Raw genomic sequence first — 25561 nt, 5'->3', positions numbered from 1 at the left:
ATTTTTCCTTTAAGGTGCGTGTACAAACGCATCTGGCAATGTGGTTATTTTGCCAATAAAGGTTCATGTATGTGTGTGTGAATTCAGTTTGTCCAGAGATCTATCAATGTGTGAGGGCCAAACTGCATGGCACTTTGTTTTAACAGTCAGTCATGCAGCAGCTGCAGAGATTATTGCTATAAGACCTACAGGACATCTGTGTTGGGGAAGAGGGGTCTCCTGGCTCCCCTTCCTCCTTTTTCCTGAGCCAAAACAGCCTTTGTAGGGAGATATTTGCATGATTTAGGAACTGCACAGGGAGTATTCTGAGCATGTGCAACTCCAACGTTATGCAAATATCTCCCCACGATGGGGGGTTGGCTCCTACAGGCTTTAAAAGTGACATTCCCTGTAGCTGCTGGGACTTAATGAACTGGAGGCCCCTTGCCTGTCTTCAGGTCCAACTTTGGCTCTCTTAGGTTGATGTTGACAGGATCCTGTTGGCTGTGAGGGCTCCTGGCTGGTGAAAGCCAGTCGGGATGCAGTGCGGGCTCCCCTGGGACAGATCATTAACCTGTCTTTTAGTACAGGGTCTTCTCAGGGAGTTTGAAAGAGGCAGTGGTGCATCAAGACTTGAAGAAACCATTCTTCGATCCAAGGGATCTGTCCAACAACCGCCTGGTGTCAAATCTATCTTTCCTGGGTAAGGTAGTTGAGAGAGCGGTGGCTGAACAACCCCAGGTGTTCCTGGAGGAGACAGTAGCTTTAGACCCATTCCAGTCTGGTTTCTGCCCTGGTCATGGGACGGAGACGGCGCTGGTCACCCTCACAGATGTTCTCTGTCGACAGCTGGATTATGGCGGGTTGGGGCTACTGATTTTATTAGACCTTTCAGCAGCCTTCGACACGGTAAATTATGATCTGTTAGACCGCCGCCTCGCTGACATTGGGATTCGGGGTACAGCCCTTCAGTGGCTGCTCTCCTTTCTCCATGGCAGGGAACAGAGGGCAGCACTTGGGGATGAGGTATTGCAGTGGCACCCTTTGGTGTGAGGGTTCCTCAAGGACCAATCCTCTCTCCTATGTTATGTAACATCTATATGCACTCCCTTGCCCAGCTGGTCCGGAGTTTTGGGCTGGGTTCTCACCAGTACGCTGATAACACCCAGCTTTACCTGTTGATGGATGGCCATCCGAACTCTACCCCAGACACACTGGCTAGGTGCTTGGATGTGGTGGCTAAAAGGTTGAGGCAGAGCCAGCTGAAATGAGATCCATTGAAGTCAGAGGTCCTGTGGCTCAGCTGGTGTGGTGCCAACTCCCGGCTCTTGACGGCGTGCAATTAACACCTTCACCCGCCATCAAGAGTCTGGGTGCTATCCTTGATGCCTCCTTATCAATGGAGGCTCAGGTCACAGGCAGCCTTTTTCCATCTCCTCTGGGCCAGGCAGTTGGGACCCTCCCTCTCGCGCCCCCACCTAGCCACAGTGACTTATGTGATCATCATCTCCAGGCTAGATTACTGTAACTCGCTCTATGTAGGGCTGCCTTTGAGACTGATCCAAAAACTCCAGCTAGTACAAAATGCCGCAGCGAGGGTCCTTATGGACTGGCTCCATCTGGAGCACCAGATCAGGTTCAAGGTGCTGGTTTTGACCTTTAAAGCCTTATACGGTCTGGGACCATGGTATCTGTAGGACTGTCTCTCCTGGTATGACCCCCAGTGAGCTGTACGCTCTGCTAATAACAACTTATTGGTGGTCCCCAGCCCAAAGAGAGTCCAGCTGTTCTCAACTAGGGCCAGGGTCTTTTCCGTCCTGGTGGAACTCCCTTGCCAACAAGATCCGGGCCCTGCAGGACCTTAAAGAATTCCACAGGGCCTGCAAAATAGAGATTTTCCACCAGGCCTGTAGTTGAGGGCAGCAACAGTTTATCATCAGTGCTGGCCTCCCTACCCCCTCGATGTTGTCATCAGTGTTTATTTGGGGGTCCTGTCTGCCTTTTCCAGTATTTTTGTCAAAAAGTGCCATTGTTTTAATTAGTCTAATCGATTAGAATCAGAATGTGGTTTTTAGGAATTTTAAAATTATTGTATATGGTTTTATTGTATGTGTTGGTTGATGTGCGTCGCCTTGATGTGCGTCGCCTGCCAGGGGATGAGGGCGGGATATGAATCAAAATAAATAAAATAATAATAGATTAAACCAAGAAGTCTTCAAGTCTGACTTGGTATGTGAGGGGAGGAGGGAATGGGAAGAGGAAGACAGGAGTGCACATACCTGAGAATCAGGTGCTGTTCATCATGAATAAATTTCGGTTCTTATAGGTTATCCGGGCTGTGTGACCGTGGTCTTGGTATTTTCTTTCCTGACTTTTCGCCAGCAGCTGTGGCAGGAATCTTCAGAGGAGTAACACTGAAGGACAGTGTGTGTTACTCCTCTGAAGATGCCTGCCACAGCTGCTGGCAAAACATCAGGAAAGAAAATACCAAGACCACGGTCACACAGCCTGGATAACCTACAAGAACCGATGAACTCTGACTGTGACAGCCTTCAACAATATTATGAATAAATTTATTTGATTGAAACCCTGAATTCTGTCAAGGAAATATAGCAATAGAATATGCAGTTTTTTTATAGACCCCAGTAAATGAAGACAAGTTTTCTAGTAAAGGTTAGTTTTGAAGACAAGTTTTCTAGTAAAGGTTAGTTTTTATTAGAACAACTTTAGTAAACAAAAAACAAAAAACTGAACTACATTGCGTAAGGCTTTCCAGAGTATCCCATGAACATCTGAGTCCATCCAAGGGCCTGGCAGTTACACTTGTGCTGTGGGTTTTGTGCTCAGGATTAAATTCCCAGGTGTGTAGGAGCTAGGTCAATGCAGATTGGGATTTGGCTCACACAAAGAGGAAGATGAAGCCTTTCCCCCATGCCTTTTTCCAAACCCTGAAATTGCTCCAGGATGTTCTATTTGCCTGTTGGGGAGACCTTGTTTACTCATGGGCCTTTCGCGTGTTTACCCAATGGGACAAACAGTGCCATTTCAGGTCAGGGAAAGTGGCACAGGAGGGAACACTTAAGCCCCCTCTCCCTGTGCACCATGGGCCTCATCCGAATCAGCCCCCACATGCTTGGGAAATGAATTCCAAGCATGGAATTTGCAGCATCTATCTAATCTCCTGAACCCATGTAATTAGGTGTCGAGAGACTCTGCCGTATATAACCACTGATGCTGCTTAAATTATTCAGCTGTTTAGTCCTGCCCTACTGGGAAACAAATCCTGGAAAGCTGAATGGGGTCCTCAGAAATACGTTTAGCGTCCATGTGTACCAGGCACTGCATGTCAGAGCAGTCTGCTCTTGTTCTGTGGCCACCCAATTGGTGACATATGCTGTTTGCTATCTAGTGCTATAGAATCAGAGAGTTGGAAGGGACCACCAGGGTCATCTAGTCCAACCCCCTGCCCAATGCAGGAAATTAACAACTACCTCCCCCCCACCCCCACATAGTACATGGCTGACATGCTGATACTGTATGATGGAGGAAAAATGACTTCAGGTGGCTTTCAGTCTTTTGTAGTTCTGCATGTTTGGTGTGTGTTGGAGAGGTGAGATCACCTGTTGCAAAGTATTTGTATTTCTGTTCATAGACCAATATTTAATATCTATAAAATCTCTGTTTGTCGATGAGGGTTGTAAGATGGTGGAAGCAAGCAAAATATTAACATGTTTTGGACTGCTGTGTATAGAAGCAATTTATCTTTTCTTTCTTTCTCTCCTTGAACTCTGGCATTTCAGATCAACAATTCATGCTATCCCCCGTAGAGCTACAAAAATACATGGTTCATTTAAAAAAAATATGAAAAACTTATCAAATGGTACTTGAAATGTTTTCAAGTTGTTAAAATCCTAACACTGAAATGAATTAGCACCTTATTCTATATTGAACTTTGTTTGAAGCCGTAACTCATTTCTAGACTTTGGTACAGATATTCTAAGATCTGAAACAAACTCTTAACAGGTAAAAGAAAGCAAGGGGTCACATTTTACTCCCTGTTGACATTCCTTTATTATAGTTTTTGTGGCCTGTTTCACCCATTGTTGCATATTGTTCTACTCCTATCAGATTCTTCACTACAGAGTTGAAACAGTTGTCAGTGGGAACATACATACCTGCTCTTTATCCCAACCAATCATAATAAGCTTGATTTTGTAGAACAATAGTGTTTCAAGACAATTCCATTCTCAACCTTTTTGCAGCTCTTTTTGCCTTCTGGAGTCCTCTCTTTGGGACAGTTCATGAGGCTTTCGGCTGTGTCCTCCATTTCTTATTAATCTGTCTGGATCCTTTCCTGGGATCCAAATCATTTCTGGTAGACTATTGCCTTCGTAGCTGTGGAAGTTCAAATAATTTGTTGCTTAACATACAGAGTCCCTGTGCAAATATCAAGAACTCCTGTTCTGACACCTACTTCCATGTAAGCAAAAAGACAGTAGTGTATTTAATACTGATTTATCTCTATAAAACCGCTGCACTGATTTTGCGCAGAGTTGAAATAATGAGGAAAACATAACAAAGACTTGCTTTGAAAGGCCATGTTTCAAAACTTGCAGTTGTTTCAGTGGCTAAGTGGAGAAAGCTGTTCTTCTTTACTGTTACAGTTTGTATATTAGCTCCCTCTTCTTTTTTGGGGGGTCAACAAGGTGTGAGAGTTTGAAGAACTCCATATTTTACTCTCTCGTTTCCACAAAAGTGAGACCTGTAGGGAGAAAAAAATGTCAATATGTCCTGCAGTCCCATTGCCGTCTCTCCTTTGTGCTGCATGCCCCTCTCCCTCATGCGCTAAATCTTGAGAAGGAGCAGAGGCTGCAAGACATGATCATGGTACATTCCTGATTGAAAACTATGGTCTAAAACAGAGTTTCAGTTGAACACCCAAGTACTCTTCAAAAGAAAGTCATGGAATCATAGAGCTGGAAGGGACCACCAGGGTCATCTAGTCCATCCCCCTGTACAATACAAGAAATTCACAACTACCTCCCCCCCCACACCCCCAGTGACCCCTACTCCACGCTCAGAAGATGGCAAAATAAAAAACCCCTCCTGGATCCCTGGCCAATCAGGCCTGGAAGAAAAATTACTTCCTGACCTCAAAGTGGCAATTGGCACTACCCTGGGCATGCAAGAAATGGCCATGAGAGTCAAACACTGATGCAAACCTTCCTGCCCTCCCTCTCATTATATGCCTAAGGCCATAGAATCAGCATTTCTGACAGATGGCCATGTAGCCTCTGCTTAAAAACCTCCAGGGAAAAAGTGTCCACCACCTCCCGAGGAAGCCTGTTCCGAAGAGGAAGAGGAGTTGGTTTTTATATGCCGACTTTCTCTACCACTGAAGGCAGAATCAGACCGGCTGACAATCACCTTCCCTTCCCTGAGGAACCGCTCTGTTAGAAAGTTCTTCCTAATGTTTAGCCAGAAACTCTTTTGATTTAATTTCAACTCGTTGGTTCTGGTCCAACCATATGGGGCAACAGAAAACAACTCAGCACCATCCTCTTTATGCCAGCCCTTCAAATACTTGAAGATGGTTATCATATCACTTCTCAGTCGTCTCCTGTCCAGGCTAAACATACCCAGCTCCTTCAGCCTTTCCTGATAGGACTTGGTCTCCAGACCCCTCACTATCTCTGTTGCCCTTCTCTGGACACGTTCCAGCTTGTCTGCATCCAAAACTGAACAAAGTACTCTAGGTGAGGTCTAACCAGAGCAGAGTAAAGCGATACCATCACTTTGCATGATCTGGACACTATACTTCTATTGATACTGCCCAAAATCCATTTGCCTTTTTAGCTACTGCATCACACTGCTGCCTCATGATCAATGTTTGAGCTACTAAGTAAGTATACACTGAAGAGATTCCGGCCATAGCCTTGGGCATGTGCAAGCACTTCTGTATGCTGGGATTTCCTAACCTTTACTTGCCCAGACAGCTGCATCAGAAACTGCTCCTCTAGTTTCAGGAATGCTTTGGCAGGTATCACACAGGGTATATATGGTGGAACTGGGCACAATGCCTCAGTGCATGTGCAGAACTCTCATTGTTGCTCTTAGGATCTCATTCTTTGGATGCAGACTGCCTGTTCAGTGCATGGAAGTTCCACCCCACCCACACCCCCATCATGTGTGTCTCATTGTAGTTGTACTTACTCATGCCCATCTTGACCGCGTGTTAGGGTCATTTTTTCTGCTCCCAGCTTAGCCCAACATAAAGTGAAGAACCTCTTATACCAAAGAAACTCAATTCTTGTCACATTTGCAGGATTAATTTCTGTATCAATGAGCTTTGAATAGATTCGTCCATGCCAAAGGTAGCCACTGTAAATGGGTAAATGAGGAACGTCATTACAGATTATCAATACAGCTCTTTTTGTGCATCTGAGTCATTATTTCACTCAATGAATGTGTGAAGTCACTGTATTTCAAGTTGGATAGACCACAGAGGTTGAGTGTATGGCTTGTTCAAGGTTACCTGCTAAATCTGTGGTTTCATTATGTATTATGATTCTAAAACGAGGCATCCAGCTAGTGTGAAATCTACTATGAACTTCTACAGGGTAATTTATCATTCCATTATTACTCCATTGTAATAATTTGCTGAGCATCGTGTTTGACAAGTGGATTCTTTGGCATTGAAGTCCCAAACCTAGCCCTCCTCAGGCTCCGCCCCCAAAATCTCCAGGTATTTCCCAACCTGGAGCTGGCAACCCTAGGTGGCAAGCTGCGGCCCATCCTTCTTGCCCCCTGGCAAGGCAAAGTGGCAAGGCAGAAGGAAGAGGACCAAGCCCACCCCTGCTCCAGTCCCCCAGAGAGATGGGGGGAAGACAGGCTTGACCACCCCTTGACCACCCACTGGGGCCAGGGAGTGCCTTGTGAGGGTGCCACTTGCTGCAGCAGACCCTAATGCTGTGAGTGGGACACAGGAGTGTCAGGGTGGGTCTGCCTAGTGGATGGACTTCTATGCATCGATGAGCTCCCACCATTGAATGTGGGTTGGAAGCAAACATAGCCCCACACAAGAGCAAATCACTGCGTTCTAAACTATCCCACTTGTAAGTGTATTTAAATAAAGTGAATACATTGCAACATATAAATGGAACTGTCATCTTGTGGAATGCCTGTGGAATGTTTACAGGTTAATGTGTGTACTAATCATTAATTGGCTATAGTTATACTTTAAAATAGTAAAAACTGCAAAACCATTTTTCACTGTAGTACAAAACATACATACTCTGCAATTTGGTATTGCTTTGTCTTTCCTTCTTTACCACGCAAAAATATATTAATATCTCCCCTTGCAGATCCAGATAGCTTGACAGATATATTGTACCTCCAGCCTATGTCAAAAATACATGAGGAATTTAATTCAGCGGTTAGATAGGATAACAAATGCAAGAGTTACAAACAGATGATAAAATTAATGTCTGGGAGTCTGTGCCTCAAAGGCACATGTGTAGGGTTGCCAACCTCCAGGTGGCGGCTGGAGATCTCCTGCTATTACAGCTAACCTACAGCTGATAGAAATCAGTTCACCTGGAGAAAATGGCCGCTTTGGTAATTGGACTCTTTGGCACTAAAGTCCCTCCCCTCTCCAAACTCTGCCCTCCTCAGGCTCTGCCCCAAAAATCTCCACGTATTTCCCAACCCAGAGCTGGCAACCCTATACATATGAGCCTTGTTTGGATTGGGACAGCATCATACAGGGAAACGATGCTTAAATCTTTCCTCTCACACCATTTTCCCAACCTGAAACATCCCTTGGGAAATACTACTTGCCCTCTTTGGAGAAACATATGCACACCTCAGTGTATGCAGAGTCCCAGATGGGGCATGTAGAGCCCCTGGTGCCATTTCAGGTTAGAAAAGTGGCATAGTGGAGGCTTAAGCACCCTTTCCCCATGTGCCATGGTCCTGATCAATGTAAATCAGTGGTTCCCAAAGTGGGCAGTACCATCCCCTGGGAGGCGGTGGGATTACCTAGGAGGGCACTAAGAGGCAAGGGGGCAGCAGGGAGGTGCTACAGGTGGACCCTTTCTATTGTGTTGTTGGATAGGGTAGGGGGCGCGGGGGTTGAGTTTGTGGAACCAAGGGGGCGGTGGCCCAAAACGTTTGGGAACCACTGATGTAAATGATAATGCAAAAAGGTCAGTAAAAACCAACACAGCAAAATCACCAGATGCAAAGAGAAGCACATTAATTCTTCATCATCATCGAAGACAAAGGCACATCAAAATAACAGTGTCTTGACCTTGCATCCAAAGACTGATGGACAGTGCTAGCTGCTGCGACAGAGAGTTCCAAGGCCTAGGTGCCACCACTCAGAGCTGCCATCTCACATGCCCACCCACTGTATCTCAGGGCTCAACTAGATGACACATTTTTCTTGGGTGTGCCCCCTGGATGGGCCAGCAGACATGTCCTGGAAGTCTGTGCCTCCCAGGTGTGTGGGGGCCTGATTTGGATCCGGACCATGGCACATAGGGAGAGGAGAGGCTTAAGCCTCGCTTCATGTCATTTTCCCAACCTGAAACAACCACAGGAAGGCACTTTAAGCCCACTGAAGGAACCTAATCGAACTATCCCATCAGTACATGTGGATTCTTAAACAGAGCAAGTTACACCTCTGGAGTCATTTGGGGTTAGAAAAACAGCTCAAAGGGAAGCTTAGGCACTCTTTCCCAATGCACTATCCACCTCTTTGTTTTATGACTTTATGCTCCTAAGATTGTTTTATTGGCTTCCAGTTTTATAATATGTTTTATTTTGAGAGAGAGATTTTACTATTTTTTTTAATTCCCGCCCCCCTTTAGCTGCCTCTTGCAGATTATGGGGAAGTGACATAAAAATATGTGTTACTGAGCTGTGATCTTTAACAATCTCATAGAGTGAAGCTTTTAGACTTGAAACGTCATACTTGCCGTGAATCTGAGTCACACTTGGACATGATTCTAAGATAACTTGGCAGTGGCTCACAGTGTGAGCCAAGCCCCCTGATTCGGGTGTCCCTCCCCTCACTCAAGCTCACTCATTCCAAATCCTTTTCAGGTGAAAAAATGTGTTCATTTCTCTACGCAGAAAATTAGGAGAGAATCGTGTATACAGTTTTCATACTCATAATTGCAGCTGTTTCATTGACCCCTTGAAGGAACAGTCTTCCGTCAAGAGATTGTACTATAGCTCTATCCACATACATGTATATCAAAATTAATTGAATGTCTGCACTCACTGCAAAATGGCTCCACAGGTCCTGTTTCTAAAAAGTACTTTGCAGTGTCCCCCTTCTTCAATTTATCGTAGAACCGATCAGCATAATAACCCATCATGGGGCAGCCGCCTTTGGGGCATGGAAAGCATTTTCCCTAGGGAAAAATGAGTGCGTTGGTCAATAAAGAATACTGTGTTTTATTTTTCCATTTTCATATATCTTAAAATATATATTCCTAGAAATGTGGGCATAGCCACCCTGGACTTGCCTGGTTCTCTGAATAGCTTTCTTTTTATAACTGTAGAAGTGGGCATAACAGTTTATTAACTGTTCTGTACCATAAACACTCAAATTAAACTGACTCAGTAAACTTTAACCAGGTCAGAAGGACATGCTTACCTCCTTGAAAGAGTGATATGATTCACACGGATAGCCGAGAAATCCATCAGGACAAAGAATACTGTATTTGAAGTACATATGGCTTCGTGAGTGGTCGCAAATTCCAACAGCACGAGTAACTGCCAAAGGAAAGCTAGACGTCTCAGTGAAAACAAATGCTTTCTTGCAAGGTTGACCCTATATAACTCCATCCCACTTTATCCATAATTCAACAAAAAGGCAGTCTTATAGTCTAACCATAAGAACCCAGGCATTTTACCACTGCTAAGCCTTTGGTGCCCTAACCTGGATGGCCCAGGCTAGCCTGATCTCATCAGATCTCAGAAGCTAAGCAGGGTCAGCCCTGGTTAGTACTTGGATGGGAGACCACCAAGGAATACCAGGGTTTCTGTCCAGAGGAAGGCACTGGCAAACCACCTCTGTTAGTCTCTTGCCATGAAAACCCCAAAAGGGGTCTCCATAAGTCAGCTGCGACTTGAGGGCACATTACACACAAGTCTTTGGTAGAAACCTTCCTCAATGTCGTGCAACAATGAGGGTTAGAAACTTGCTGCTTAAAAAAACAAACACCCTGAATCTCAGGGGTCTAATTATATATACTGATTCTCTAGCCCTACTGAAATGTAGCCTGTGCTTGCAATGTTACATTGAATTATTGCAGGATAACACCCAAGCAAGAGAATAATGCTATTTCTTGTATCACTTCTCCCACAATGCTGCATTAATTAATCTGGCTTTCTGCTAATCTGGCATGCTTCTCTACTTCTTTTGGCCTGACACCAATATATTATTAATAGGACTTCAATATATAATTAGTAGATGTTAAAACTGTAGTTGCATTTCCTGATTTTTTCCCCTACACCCTGAAGTTGCCTTCTTTTTCCCCCTTCTCTGGCTAACAGCAGCTCAGGGAGGGGAAACAAGTTTGCTTTTTGATTGGTGAAATCAGGTACAAAAAGGGTTAAATTCCTTCTCTTTCGGTCTCCCACCCCACAGCCTTGATGTGAATCAGGCCGAACATTGACATCAGTGGCAATTTCCACTTAAAAACTCCTGGGATGTTCCAATCACCATTCCTTCCAGTGTCTCATTTGGTTTGTCCCAAGTTGTGATCAGCAAGTTCCTTCTATTTAGAACTGCAGTGGAGGCAGACCATGGCATTTGTTTATTTATTTACTTCTGGTGGAGACATAAAACAGTTTGCATTATTCTCCCTTTTAGCCTTACAACAACCATGTGATGTAGGTTAGACTGGGTGTATGAGATTGGACCAGGGTTACCCAGCAATATTCCATGGCAGAGTGAGTTTTGAACCTGGGTCACCCAGATCCTTTTCCAACGCTCTAACCACTACATCCCTCTGGCTCTCACATTGCAGGTAAATGCAGTGGTATGACACAAACAGGTTTACCTTGAGGATAGGTTTTCAGTTCATCTTCTTCCTTTGATTTAATTAGATCATTGCACCCAGGCATATTAGTTCCACCATTGGGGTAAAAATCCATATCGCCAGTAGTATTAATGATCCCCAGTCCTGAAAATATATTCATAGTGCAGTAAATGACCTGGTCATCTCTCTCCACTTTTGAAGCAAAATTTGTGTATGTTTGGCAATTACCTATAATAAGTGAGTCACCAGCATTGCTGTGTATGATGTCCACGAATTCAGCATCAGAAGGATCCAGCCTGACCTTAGTGGGCATACCTTCAAAACAGAGTGCAGCTGGGTCCAAGCCTAAGTAGACATAACATAATCCAATAAGGAATAGGGGAAACCTGACATTTTTCAGGGTCTGAGAATCTAGAGGACTCAGTCTGTCAAGGCCTACTTTGACGTACTGTGGTTTTGTTTTGTTTTGTCGTCAAGTCACAGCTGACTTACGGTGACCCTGTTGGGTTTTCAAGGCAAGAGACCTTCAGAGGTGGTTTGCCATCGCCTTCCTTTGCGTCACACCCCTGGTATTCCTTGGAGGTCTCCCATCCAGATACTTGCCAGGGTTGAGGCTGAGAGTATGTGACTGGCCCAAGGTCACCCAGCAAGTTTCCATGGCAGAGTGGGGATTCGAACCTGGGTTTCCCAGTTCCTAACCACAGTGCCATGCTGGCTCTGAAATCATGATGTAAATATATATAATTTATAATATGATATATAATATATTAATATATGCAATGCTGTATCATAGTGACCATATTACATTGCAGTTTTGATAAATAACATTAATCATAAGATACAAAATCATCCATACATGCTGCTACTTTAAAAAAACAACAGCCCAGTGAGAATTCTTTCTGGTTAGGCAGTACATGTGACTCAGTGCATGCACTAGCCACTGTGTTTCCTGGCTTCCTTCTAAGAGCAGTACATACTGATGTCAATCCATGTTAGCCTTCGGATGTGATCCTAGATAATGCTGACTTACTTTTAAAAGGTAAACCATCTATCAGTCCAGGTTAGCTGTCCAACATTTCCCCATGCTAATTACTTCACACTGACCAAGCCCTCTGAGCTCTGTGGCCTACCCGTTATTCTATCGATGCCTGGAATTTTTTTGGCATCGCCTCGATGTCTTCGGCCTGCTTCTCCAGCAGCATGAGCACCAAGACTATGACCAATCAGGTGTACTTTTAAAGAGCAGTTGAATATTTTCTAATAATTAAAAAACAACAGAGAAATTGTAAATGGCTAGCAAAAAAGACATTGTTCTTAATTGTTGCAACATGTACAGAAAGTTTTTTTCTTGAGTTCTGATGTCCTAGGTAACATGCTAACTGCATTTAGGAGACATGTTGATACAGGCTTTATGCAGGGAATTGCAGCTATTGTAGCACAGATTACAATGGCTGCTTTACAGACATTGAGGCCAAGGGTAAAGGAAAACCACCAAATGTAATTTTCTTCCATTTTTGCTATGTGTCAACATGTACAGAAGCTGTACCTTGAACTGGGCTGTACTAACTTTTCATTATTTTCCTGTCTTCCTATAGCTGAATATGTGAGATTATTTTTTGAATGTCCTCAAATTTGTTGACAAGTCAGCAGCACAGAAGCCCCTGAGCTCCGAGCATGTGACAGAAAGTCATATGATGTAATTGCATGACAGCATGGCCATATTATGGTAACAGGAAGATAAAGAGTTATGACTTATCAGGACTGTGGCAGCTGACCAAGAGGGCTGGAGACAGGAAGGTGTACTGTAATGAGGAGCAAGCCATGGTTAGTGCCATGGAGGAATCCTCTCCATTGCTGAGTGACCTCACTTTGCCCTCTTGCTTGCTTGTCTTAGTGTATGTACAGGAGAGGAAGGGGGCACGGTTTCTTTACCCTATGCATACACCAGGGGTGTCCAATCTTTTGGCTTCCCTGGGCCACATTGGAAGAAGAACTGTCTTGGGCCACACTTAAAAAATACACTAAAACTAACATAACACTAACATAATGTTTTAAGTAAGTTTACAATTTTGTGTTGGGCCGCATTCATAGCCGTCCTGGGCTGCATGCAGCCCAGGGGCTGCGGGTTGGACAGGTCTGGCATAAACACTAGCAGCAGATCCTCAAATCAGCACCAGAGAAAGGAAGGAAGGAAGAGAAAGAGGCAGCTCTGTAGGAACACCTGAGGGTTACAAACCATGGGTTGAAGAAGACCACTGCAACACAGAGATGTGTGCAGTTTGCTGAGTTTATATATCATCTATAATAACCCCTGAATCCTTTCTTCAGTAAATCATAGAGTGCCATCAGGCATATCTGCAGTGGTCCAAAACATCTGACTCACAGACTTTGAACTCTGGTTCTTTATGAGAACCATGTCAAGTTGCTTGGGTGAGGGGAAGAAATGAACTGAAAGCCAGAGATATGGCCTGTGCAGTAATTTTCATGGCATTTCAGCAGGAGAGTTCTGTCAGTAGCCCGCTACACACTTGATGACACACTGTGGATGATTGGCACAAAAAAACTTCTTATACAAGTAGTCCTCTATCTTGTGGGAAGAGTATAATGTTGCCAAGCCATGGAAGTTCCTTTCCATGAAAACAAAAGCCTGTACATTTGGGGTATGTTACCCAAGCCTACTGTTGCAACTGGTATATCAGCTGAACCACACATGCATACCAGTTTAAGACACAGTGGCCATAGTTTACATGCCATTTCATGCTTTATTAACTTCTCATGTCTAAAAGCAATCTTTGTATAAACGTCTGTGTAGCTTGGAATGCTGTGCAGAGTAGTAAGACAAATAACAAAAGCATTCTTACCATGATAGTTTTAATAAGATAAGCTATCATTGCCCCCAAAACACGAGTGTTGCTTGCCGCTGTGAAATACGTGCCTTTTGCCCCGTCTTCCCAATCTACAGCAATACAGTTTATATTTTCCACTTCCGCAAGCAGCTACAGTATGCATAGAAATGAAAATGCATTAGGGGCTGAACACAATTAGAAATATCCAAAGTTCTTTCAAATATAGCTTTCCAATAGAATTCTAAGGATCTGGAAGGCTACCTAGTCCAATCTGTTGTGCAAATAAAAGGCCATCCTCCCATCAGCTTCCCACATATTAATATATGCTATCTATATTACAGTATGCTAGAAGCAAAGAATGAGTATACTGCAAGGGGATGGTTGGACAGCAATAGCTCAGCAATTCATAGTAAGGAAAATACTCCATGTTGTAAAACAAGGCAAAAACCCTTCTAGAGTCAGCTCACTGACCTAACGGTACTACTGTAAACCAAATATGTGGTCCTTATGAGTGAGAAATCCTAAGGTCTTTGAGTTTCATCCCCTTCCTACTTAGACATGGTCACAGCAGAAGAAGTAAGTTGCATAATATACACTTCATACCAAACATATCTCCACAACCCAGCCATATCTTCCTGTGCTGGAAAATCCATGGATTACAAAGGCAGTTTTCCTTGATGGAGAGAAGTAAGACGTTTCTATAGTTGATGTATTATCGGCTGAGATTTTCTGTTTGGTATATAAAAAAGTAAGAAAATCAGATATATTTTGACTCTTCAAAGATCTTCAGTAAAAAGAATGCTTTCTTCTCCTATGGCACTATCTTCCTGCACTTCCCCTAGCTAGACCTGAGCTTGATTTTAAGAGTAATAGATGCTTGTAATGTCATGGTCCATGTACTTCCAAGGACCAACAACTCAACAGAATGGGAATTTTCAGATAAGATTAAATTTATGAAATCTGAGGTTCTCCAAGTCCACAAGCATTTAACATCTTACCTTAGCTATATACCATTCTACATATATTGCTAGAAGAAGGTGAGAGTCACTGGCCATTTATGCAGGGTCGATTTTGATGCTCGCTCAAAGCTGCTTTTTTAAATCCACCCTTTAAAATGACTATTCACGGTCCCGATGCAAGAGAAGAAAGTCAAACAAATTCCATCACCACCCCCATTCGCCTGCTTTTTCATTCCTTCGTTTGCAGAGCCATTAGCAATAATCATTTGCATAGCTAAGCCACGGCTGTGATTCTTCATGGTTCCTTCAGTAAATGCTTCGAGGCTGGGGTGGAGCAAATACAAAAGGTCGCGTTAAAGGGGCTCTTAAGAAATGTGAAGCAGGTACGTGCTGGCTTCGCAGTGACGGCTGGAATGATGGTTCATCATGAAGAAATAAAAAAAATATGTGGGGCACTTCAGCCTGGAACGTGCTGCTAATTACCAAGCATAAACGGCCAATGTCTTAAGGGATGGTGGTTTGACTCAGCGGTACATGCTTTGCATACAGGAGATCCAAGCTTCAACCCTTAGCATTTCCAGTTAAAAAGGATCTTAGGTAGAAAGTATTTGGAATGGCTGCTCTGTACTCAAGACTGCAGACAGCTGCTGCCAGTCAGAGTAAACAATAATGAACCTGCTCAGCCAGGTTTGACTCGGTATGAGACAGCATCATAGGGTCATAATAGCTGATCACAGAGGATCGAAAGCAGCCATTCTCTTATGCAGGACTCTGCAACTAATTAATTTTAACTAGTGTTGACACATCTTGTAATTGGACAAGAGGGTTTTTTATTTAAAAATTTAAATACTATTAATGTAAGTTCGGAGAATTATTAATTATAATTCAATACAATTGTAATTCCCAATGAATAAATAATAAATGCCAAAGTAAATGAGCTGTTACTTATTCTGTCTAATAAAATGGCCCTTAATTATTTCTTCTAATAATACAGGAAGCAATGCATGTTAAAGGAAAACAGGCATGCAGCTACTATGTTGCCCATTGGACTTAAAACAGATAATTAAAACGATGACTTACTTGTGAGGTATTTCCAGACTCTTTGGTGAAGAGAGAGAAGGAAATATTTATACTTTCAGGAGACTGGGGTAAACCTAACAGCTGTCTTCCCGGTATTCCTGACCAAGGGGGCTTATCAGAGAAACAGCCAATCTTTTCATAGCAGACTTCATTCGCTGGAGAACACAATGCAGGTGGTTAATATCTGGCAGTTCCAAGGCTTAATGTTGTGTGAGCCCTATCTGATTTTGCTTGCATGGAATCCCTTTGGCATATGTATGTTTGAATATCTGCCTTGTCTACAGATCATTTTGAGGGTAATGCAGTCCAAGGATATTTCTGTCTGGATGAGGAACTGACTGTGTGTGGGTGCTTAGATTGAGGGACTTCCAATCTAATTGATGAGGTGCCCTTTCCCGGCAGCAGGCTGATTTGCACCCTCTCACTCCTCTCTCCTGTTCCCATTAATACTCAGCACAGGGACTATACTGTGCTACCACAAACCTAATTTTAGGGGTTTCCTGTAACTTGAGGAGGGCCTTGGTCACCCCTCCTTCCCCTCTAATTCCATCAGTACTACCCTTTTTTCACAAGTGTGTGCTGCCTGGATGACCAACTAATAATAATAATAATTTTTATCATCATCATCATCAACAACAACAACAACAACAATAATAAATAATAATAATAAAATATTAAATAATAATAATAATAATAATAATAATAATAATAATAATAATAATAATAATAGTAATAATAAATTTATGATTTCTAAAATAAATTTTATTTATATTTAAAGCCAGGCTCAGGGCAGTGAACACCATAGGATATATAAACATTGAATAGGTATATACAATAATACATAATAAACAACAATTTAAAAATCACTACATTAAAATTAAATAACACTGAATATTACAGTAATTCTAAGCTGTCTAGATCAAAGCTTCTTAAAGTGTGGGTCGCGGCCCCATATGGGGGTGCATGACTGAATGTGGGGATCGTGAAAAATTTGGCAACAGTAAAAGGTTCCTGAACCTATACCAAAGAATTGTTTTAAAATAAAGTTCTTTATGATTTATTATCAATAAATGTTTGATTTGTATACCTATGTAATATACCCAGGGTCGTGTAAAAATTTCTCGGGCGAAAAGGGGTCACAAGTAGAAAAAGTTTAAGAAGCCCTGGTCTAGTTGGCGCTATTAATTCCCATAAGGAGTAATGTTATTCCAGCCGCTGTCATTCAACCATCTTATCTGATGTCCTGCTTCAGGAAGAAGGAGATGGACCGGAGAAAGATAAGAGAAGGGGAACAGAAAAGGGATAGGGGGGAGGTAAGTAGGAAGGAGAAGGGAAGGGGCAAACGGAAAGAGGGGTGAAGGAAGAAGCAGGAGGAAGGGGAGGGAGGCCAGCTACTGATGATAACTGTTGCTGCCCTCAACCATAGGCCTGGCAGGACATCTCCATCTTGCATGCCCTATGGAATTGTGCCAAATCCCACAGGGTGAAGGTCTTATTAGACAGAGAGTCCCACTAGGACAGGGCCACAGCCAAGAAGGCCCCGGCTGAGGACAGCCAGACATTCTTTGGGCCAGGGATCACCAACAGATTTTTCTCGGCAGATGGTAAAGCTCTTTGAGGGGTATATATGGAGAGGCTGTCCCGCAGGCACAGTGGTCCCAGACTGTTGAGGGCTTTGAAGGTTAATACCAAGACCTTGAACTTGATCCGGAATTCAATCTGGAGCCAGTGCAGCTGGTGGAGCGCTGGTTGGATATGTGCTGTCCAAAGGTCTTGGTCAGGACCCATGCCGCTGCATTCTGGACCAGTTGCAGTTTCCGGATCAGTCTCAAGGGTAACCCTGCGTAGAGCCTCACACACACACACACACACACACACACACACACACACACACACACACACACACACAAAACCTCCTGACAAAGTTTTAAAACCTTTTACTAAAAGACTGAGTGCAAGCTGAAGAGCAAAAGGAGCAATTATTGTTAACTTCCATAAAAGAAAGGCAGCTTACTCTAAGCCACTGGTTCCCAACCAGGGGTCCGTGGACCCCCAGGGGTCCGCGAGAACTAAATTAAGGTCCGCGAAACAAAGTTATAAACCCATAATAAATTAATATTTTCAATTAAAAGTTCTCTATTATAAAAATATATATTCAAATATTATTCTAAGTTTAATGTTTAACTAACAGTTATGATTAAAGTTTATTTTCAAATTATCTGAATTTTTATTTTGAACCTTGGGGTCCCTGCACCGAACAAAAAAGTCCTAGTGGTCCCTGGTCAAAAAAAGGTTGGGAACCACTGCTCTAAGTTTTAGTGCCAAGCACTCTGCTGCCCCCTGCAGGACAACAGGGCAGAGCAGGCTGGCCTGCTCCAAGAGATCTGGAAAACTACAGCTGTGGATAGGGTTGCCAGCTCTGGGTTGGGAAATACCTGGAGATTTTTGGGGTGGAGCTTGAGGAGGGTGGGGTTTGGGGGGGAGGGACTTCAATGCCATAGAGTCCAATTGCCAAAGCGGCCATTTTCTCCAGGTGAACGTATCTCTACTGGCTGGAGATCAGTTGTAATAGCAGGAGATCTCCAGCTAGTACCTGGAGGTTGGCAACCCTAGCTGTGGAGCTGGATTTTAAATTATTCATTTGCCCAGAAAAAGTAGAAAGCATGGGGGGAGGGGGGGCAGCTGCTCAAAGAGAAGTACCACACTGGGCTTTAAAGGGAAGCCAGACAAGAAAAGCAACAACATTTCTTGACATAGTTAAAATAGAATTGGTCCCTAGTTCACGTACAGCTTTCCTGATCCAATCAGCAGCTTTACCCTCCCCACAAGTGGGAGGGTAAACACACATTGTCATTCTCTGCAGCCACCTTGCTGAATGATTCTAGGAAATGTACATGTGATCTCACTGGGAGGAGAATTGTATGAGATTGGGCTGCTCTTCACCATTGAATGGGCAAGGGCCCATGAGGCTTGAATTTTCCCTGGGAGATGGAGGACGGCATTAACTTGTCTTCAGAGAGAAAGAAATTATCTGCAAAGTACATTGCCATAATCCAGGAGTCCAAATGCCAGAGAGCCCCCCCACACACACACACACATTTCAGTTCTGTACCCCCAGCTTTTTTATACTGTGAGTTGTTCTATCCCTACCTAATGGAACAGTAGGACTCTGGCGTAAGCATCAGGACGGACTACTAAATTAGGTCTGCCAGTTTTCAGATTTTAACTACACCAGTCCCTAAAGGATGTTGCTTCTTCTTCAGTTTGATCAAAGTCATTGATTGGTGGGGCCACCAGGATAGGGAGCAAGTTCCAATCCTCACACCTGTGACGTCCCTGAATGCATTCCTCTACTTTCTTCCGTATAAGTAAGTGTTTGTCACTTTTGCATAGAAAAATAGCATGCTGCATTTTGGAGAAAACCTGCCTTTGCTTCCTGCCACCAGGTGGCGTAACCTTTCTTCAAGAATCCAACAGGATTCCATGCAACTGTTGTAGAATTTGGCTGTAAGTTATAACACACTTAAACCTGGATTTAAACATTTACCCGGAAGTAAATCACACTGATGTGTATGAAACTTTCCTTACATCCAAACAAATATCCTTAGAATAGGTGGTCAGTATCTAGTTTCTTACTGATTTGTTAAACATGAAATTGTTCAGCATCTCTAGAAAGACATAATCTATGAAATATTGTCTCACCTTCTACTGAGCCAAGGAGAAAAAGGACAGCAATCCAAATTCCATTAACCTGAAATAAATTTAAGTATACATGTTAAAGCCTACCTAAACAACATAAATGTGTAATTATTCCAGAGATGTTTGCTTATCTAAAAGCATTTATGTCCCAGAATCTCTCCAGAATCTTCCTGAGACAACTAGCCACATAAAACAAAAATGCATCAAGAACAATTAAAATAAATCATTTTCTTTAAAAGTGAGAGGGACAAATCTAAGGAATGTTAGTCACTCTTATGTCACATTAAGATCACTTAATAGGACTCTAGTGAGCCATGCAGTAAGGAGAGCCAGTGTGATGTGGTGGAAAAAATGTCTGACAGTAAATGGAAATCCTCATTCAGCTCTATGTGTGGCCTTGGGTCAGTCATTCTCAGCCTTACCTACTTTATAGGGGTGTTGTGAAGATAGAATGCAGGAGAAGAGGGCCATGTGTGCCACACTGGGACTTCCGGTTTCCGGTGCTAGTTTGATGGTTGCTATCAGCTCTTGTTCTATTAAGGAGTTTTACTCTTTTTAGTTTTATCTTAATTTGTTTGATAAAAGTGCAGACTTGTTTTCTCTTCCCTCGAATGACTGTCCTTGGAGTCTACATGTGTAGCTTAGTTTTTATTTTTTTTCTCCTTGTTTTCCCCCCGCCTCTGTATTAGCTATGTAAAAGTGTGTCTTAGTATCTTACAGCCCATTCCTGGGGGGGTGGGAAACCTTTAGGAAGAGGCCTGACCCCGGCGCCAGCATAAGTGCATGTAATCGCTGGCGGGGAGGGTGGCTCCACCGGTGCCCAAGCGCTGTGGAGCCGTGCCTCGCCCCTCCGCCAGCATGGCCTCTCTGTGTCACAGGCCACGGCGTACATTGGCCACGCCAGCACAGGGGGGTGTTCCGAGGGCAAGCCGGGTGGCTCCCTATCCTGGTTTGGCCCAGTACGCTGATGCCGGGAAAGGTGGTGCTGCGCCTGCTTTTTAGCAGGCGCGGCCTTGCTGTTCCCTATGGGGTGAAAGGCCCCAGTTAAACCAAAAAAACCCGCGAAATGGCTTTTTTTTAATTAACGGCATGCACAATTCGGCTTAGGAAGAGGCACTACTGTGCCTCTTCCCGGCCAACTCCGCACGCCGTATTTTCAGGAATGGGCTGTTAGTATCTTTCTAATTTAATTCGTTCTTTTCTTTTTTTTACTTTATATATATTTTCATATTACATCTTTTCATTTGTTTTACTTAGGTAGTTTAAGGTATTTGATCAGCTCCCCTCATCTTTTTATTTTAGTGCTAATTAAGGAGGGAGCAGTGTGATTTTTGGCTCTCTCTGCTGTTCTGATAGCCTCTTGGTCTTTTATGTTAGCTTTAATTGCTTAGGATTTTCCGAAGATTTATTAGTGTTAGAAGTTTCAGAAGATCTGCAGCGCATTCTGACATTTGGCGTGCGTGGACAGCGGGGAGGTGGCGCTGTCGCGCCGCCTCCTAAAGCTGTTGCCTGCATGCAGACCCCCCCCCCCAAAAAAAAGCCTTTTAGAGGCTTTTTTTGTGAAACGGGGTCTTTTTGCCCCATAGAGAAATGTGAGGCTGTGCCTGCTAAAAAGCAGATGCAGCCTTGCTCTTCTCCACGCCGGCGTTCATGGGGCGAAAGGGGATAGGAAGCTGCCTAACGGCAGCTCCTCCCCCCAGTGCACCCTGGGAATGCCTTCCGGGATGCCAGGATGCCTCCTGGGATGCCGGCGCGGGCCTTTACACCGGTGGGACACCAGCGGAAGGCCCCGTTGGCATCCCGGGGCGGCACTGCCACGGCAGTGACCGGCGTCCAAGCCATCCCGCCAGTGTTGGGGCCACTAATGCTGACATAAGTTGGCCGGATGCCGGCGCGGGAGGCCCCAATGCCGGCACAGCTCCTTCCTGGCCTCCTAAGGGCTTTCGCCCTTCAGGTTCAGGAATACGCTGTTGGTGTTAGTAAGGGTGAAGTTGTAGTTGTGTGTGTATAGTTATTTATTTGGTTCTTTCTTTTTCTTTTTTCTTTAGTTTAATTTTAGTTTATTTGTCCCTATCTTACTTTACTATTTTAAGATTTTTTTTCTGGCAGAAAGAGGAGAGAGTGGTTTTTAGTTTTTTGTTAAAGATGAGTAAGAAGCAGCCATGACAGACTGATGATGAACCTTTTATAAAAGCCAAGCAAAGTAGGCTAGAAAAGTTTTTAACAAATAAATTGCCCCCTTTGTCTCTTAAAAAACAGTTTGAGACCCTAGAGATGGAGTCTGGTGGGGATGAGGTTTCTAATCTAAGCCAAGGTTTAGAAGACCTTTTTCTATTGGGTGCAGATATGGATTGCTCCATTAAAAAGAAAACTGATGAAATGGAACTATTAGCTACTCAGATGACTTTAATAGTGATACTTTAAAGTTAATTTATGAGAAGTTGGAGCTTATAATGGATTATTTATCAAATTCTCCAAAAAAAGATCCGTTCACCTATAAAGAAGTCTGACCCAGTTTGTAAGGAAGAAAGTTACTCTTTAAAGAGAGAATCTTTACTGAGAAACAGCCTTTTTGGAGTAACCTCCAATGGAAGGGGTAGGCTGCAATTAAATAGATCTCAGGTAGCGATCACGATTTTTCCCTATCAGGGTAGATGGATTAATTGGTGGGGGGAAAAGAAATAGTTTACGACACCATTCTTTCTTGCTGAGGGTGCCCATTTCTTTTATTGATTTGAAATACGTAGAAAAACTTCAGGGTCCCATCTATGGAGAACTTTATATGTTAACCTTTTCCTCACCTAAAATCCCCTCTATGGTGTTTTCTAATATAGGTCATTTTAGGGATTTGGTGTTTTTTTTTTTGTTTTTTACAAGAGCCTTCGATAATATAAGTAATCCTTTGATAACAATGAAGCCTGAATTACCACCTTCATGGAAAGTTATTGCAAATAGATTGCAGCAGCTGGGTTTTAACTCTAATGAGGCGTTCAAGATGAATGAAATTAAATCTAGGGTAGTATGCTGGAGAGGGCTCAGCGAGTTTGCTCTGTGGCTACCTATGGTGTAATCCCTCTGGTACAGAAGAGTGTTTATGTTGGCTAGGCTGAATGCTTTCCCATCTAGGGTTACCGAAGGACACTTTGCAGGTATTCCCTATTCAGATAGAAGCTGCGTATGTGGGGATGGCTATACAGAGACCCTGGAACATATTTTGCTACACTATTATTGTTGGGATGATCTGAGGCAGAAATATTTAGGGCAACTCCCACTTAATACGTTTTATCTCTCCCCACAAAGCTTAACTCAATGGTTGTTATTTGGTACAGATAAATGAATCACATTATTAGTGGCTAAATTTTTGCGGACGTGATTAAATATAGAAAGGGTTAATTTTGGGCATTATATTAGTGTGATGCTGCTTGTGGCCTTTTGGCTGTTTAAGCGATATCATTTAAGAAAGTATGCTACACTGGGCTAATTGGAGGAAAAGTAGGATAAAATTGTGATAGCTAGATAAGTTTTCTGACATTTTATGAATTTGAATGGGACTTAAGAAGATTGTCTGTGGACTAGGAATTGCATGTCTTCGGTAGCACTTCAAGTAATATCTAGTGGTTCAGAATACCTATAATGCTTGCATGTAAAATTTATAATGTATTTCAAACTTAAATGTGGTGAGAGTTTGCTCATCACTATTAATATACATCTTCTTCACATAATCCATAATAACAGTTTATTTCATTATTATGGATTACTAATAATGTGAACCAGATCTTTTTTGATATGCATATTATATTTATTTGTTTTCTTCATTTATACCCCGTCTTTTTCTCCGATGGGAGAATTGCATTGTTCTACTCCCATTGTATCTTCACAACAACCCTATGAGGTAGGTTAGGCTGAAAGTGTGAGTCTAGCCCAAGGTCACCCAGCAAGCTTCCATGGCAGAGTGGGGATTCAAACCTGGGTCTCTCCAATCCTAATCTGTACCACACTACATCTAAACCTTTAAATAATGTTCTGTCCTTGTATTAAATGCAACCAAATATGTGAAAAGGAACTCAAATAAATAATGTGCAATGCATCTGAAAATGAAATGTAGCTGTATCACAACATGGCAATTTTTTAAATGAACAATAAAAAATTAATTGTGGCCGACAGGCTGGGCCGGGAAGGCTCAACAGGTGCCAAGAGATGGTAATCAGCCAGCCTGGAGGGGAAAACAACCAGGATGAAAGTAATTCCCTGGAGCTGATGAAGGGGTGGGGAAGGGACGGCCAGGAGAGTGCTTTTAAAGCTGACCCAGGGAACAGCTGGAGGCTATGTGGGGGCGGAGAAGCTTTCAAAGAGAAGGAAGACGCAGGTCAGCAGGAGAAAAGGAAGGAAGCTGACGCCTCTGAGCTGTGCCCAAAAGGAGAGCGCTGTGGAAGGTAACCGGTAGAGAAGGAAAGAGGGCTGCTGTGGAGAGGACTCCGAGGTTGTTCCAAGGAGGGAGACCCCAGGGAAGCTGGCTGACCTGGATCCAGGAGGGCCGACTTCTTTCCCCGAAGGGAACGCCAGAAAAGAGAAGCGAAGTGACCAGGTGGCAGCAGAGCCAGACAGAGGATAAAAGGTGCCTCTGACTTCTCATTAGAAAAGCACACAGAACCCCTGGAGGCTTGGCTGATGGGGAAAGGGATGGACTTGGGGAAGACTTTAGGGCACTGGCTAAAGGGACGGCATGGGGGCATGGACTCTAGATAAGAGACTAGTAAGGAGCCTGGGGTGTGGGGAAACTCTATATGAAAAAGGGGAAGGCCGGGGATAGAATTGAGTATAAAGGGGCACTGGTGTTGCATTAGGGTGGCCTATGAGGATCTGGGTAAGGTACTCTGCTAATGTGGCAAGGATTTCCCTGGTCTGAAGCCACTGTAAACACCACACTAATAAACAAAAGGACACCAGGCAATCACAATATAGAAGAAGAAGAGTTGGTTTTTATATGCTGATTTTCTCTACCACTTAAGGAAGAATCAATCTGGCTTCCAATCACCTTCCTTCCCCTCCCCACAACAGACACCCTGTGAGGTAGGTGGGGCAGAGAGAGCTGTGACTAGCCCAAGTTCAGCCAGTTGGCTTCATGTGTAGGAGTGGGGAAACAAACCAGGTTCACCAGATTAGTGTCTGCCGCTCATGTGGCGGAGTGGGGAATCAAGCCTGGTACTCCAGATTAGAGTCCACCGCTCCAAACCACTGCTCTTAACCATTACACCACACTGGCTCTCTATAAAGGTGTCACTATTGTTAACATTTTTTCCAAAAACTGTTAGTATGTAATGGGGACTCTGGTACATTGGTAACATTAATGACCTGTGGACAGACTTCTGAATGGAGCTAATTCACACACACACACATGTCTAGGAACAAAACGTGGACATTTGGAATCAGTATGCGTATTGGCATCATTCTAGCATTGAGTCCACCAAGGAGACTCAAATTGCAATTCTAAATAGAATTATGTTCTTCTAAATCAGTGGTTTTCCAACCTTTTTTTGACCAGGGACCACTAGGACTTTTTTGTTTGGTGCAGGGACCCCAAGGTTCAAAATAAAAATTCTGAGAATTTGAAAATAAACTTTAATCATAACTGTTAGTTAAACATTAAACTTAGAATAATATTTGAATATATATTTTTATAATAGAGAACTTTTAATTGAAAATATTAATTTATTATGGGTTTATAACTTTGTTTCGCGGACCTTAATTTAGTTCTCACGGACCTCTGGGGGTCCACGGACCCCTGGTTGGGAAACAGTGTTCTAAATGCAGTCATTTCAATTCTGTTCAGGACTGCACTTTTATAACCACTGGAATCAGAAGAATTGCATCACATTACATGGTTAGAGGATCATGGCATGCAAGTCAGGAATCAAAGTGAAGAGATACGGTAACTAAAAAA

General features: G+C 43.3%; 1 protein-coding gene across 1 annotated transcript; it reads right to left on the bottom strand.

Moving 5' to 3' along the window:
- Positions 1–4677: 4677 nt before the first annotated feature.
- Positions 4678–21462, bottom strand: LOC130478313 (pancreatic lipase-related protein 2-like). Its single transcript, XM_056850461.1, has 12 exons — positions 21357–21462; positions 15922–16076; positions 14486–14611; positions 13898–14032; positions 12167–12293; positions 11265–11381; positions 11058–11180; positions 9647–9765; positions 9269–9401; positions 7274–7379; positions 6193–6360; positions 4678–4741 (listed from the first exon to the last, which is right to left on the bottom strand). The coding sequence occupies exons 1-12, from the start codon at positions 21460–21462 to the stop codon at positions 4678–4680; spliced, it is 1479 nt and encodes a 492-aa protein (XP_056706439.1).
- Between the last annotated feature and the right edge of the window lie 4099 nt (positions 21463–25561).

The sequence above is a fragment of the Euleptes europaea genome, chromosome 5, assembly GCF_029931775.1.
Source record: "Euleptes europaea isolate rEulEur1 chromosome 5, rEulEur1.hap1, whole genome shotgun sequence".
Taxonomy (NCBI): Eukaryota; Metazoa; Chordata; class Lepidosauria; order Squamata; family Sphaerodactylidae; genus Euleptes; species Euleptes europaea.
This window is presented reverse-complemented; position numbering and strand designations above follow the sequence as displayed.

Bases quoted from the DNA above. Each gene is read 5' to 3' on its own strand.
- LOC130478313 (XM_056850461.1), bottom strand. From the start codon at position 21,462: ATGGCTTGGACGCCGGTCACTGCCGTGGCAGTGCCGCCCCGGGATGCC. The intron at 16,077-21,356 runs GCATCCTGGCAT...TGTGTTCTCCAG, and splicing joins CCGCGCCGGCATCCCAGGAG to CGAATGAAGTCTGCTATGAA. The intron at 14,033-14,485 runs GTATGAAGTGTA...TGCATACTGTAG, and splicing joins GGGTTGTGGAGATATGTTTG to CTGCTTGCGGAAGTGGAAAA.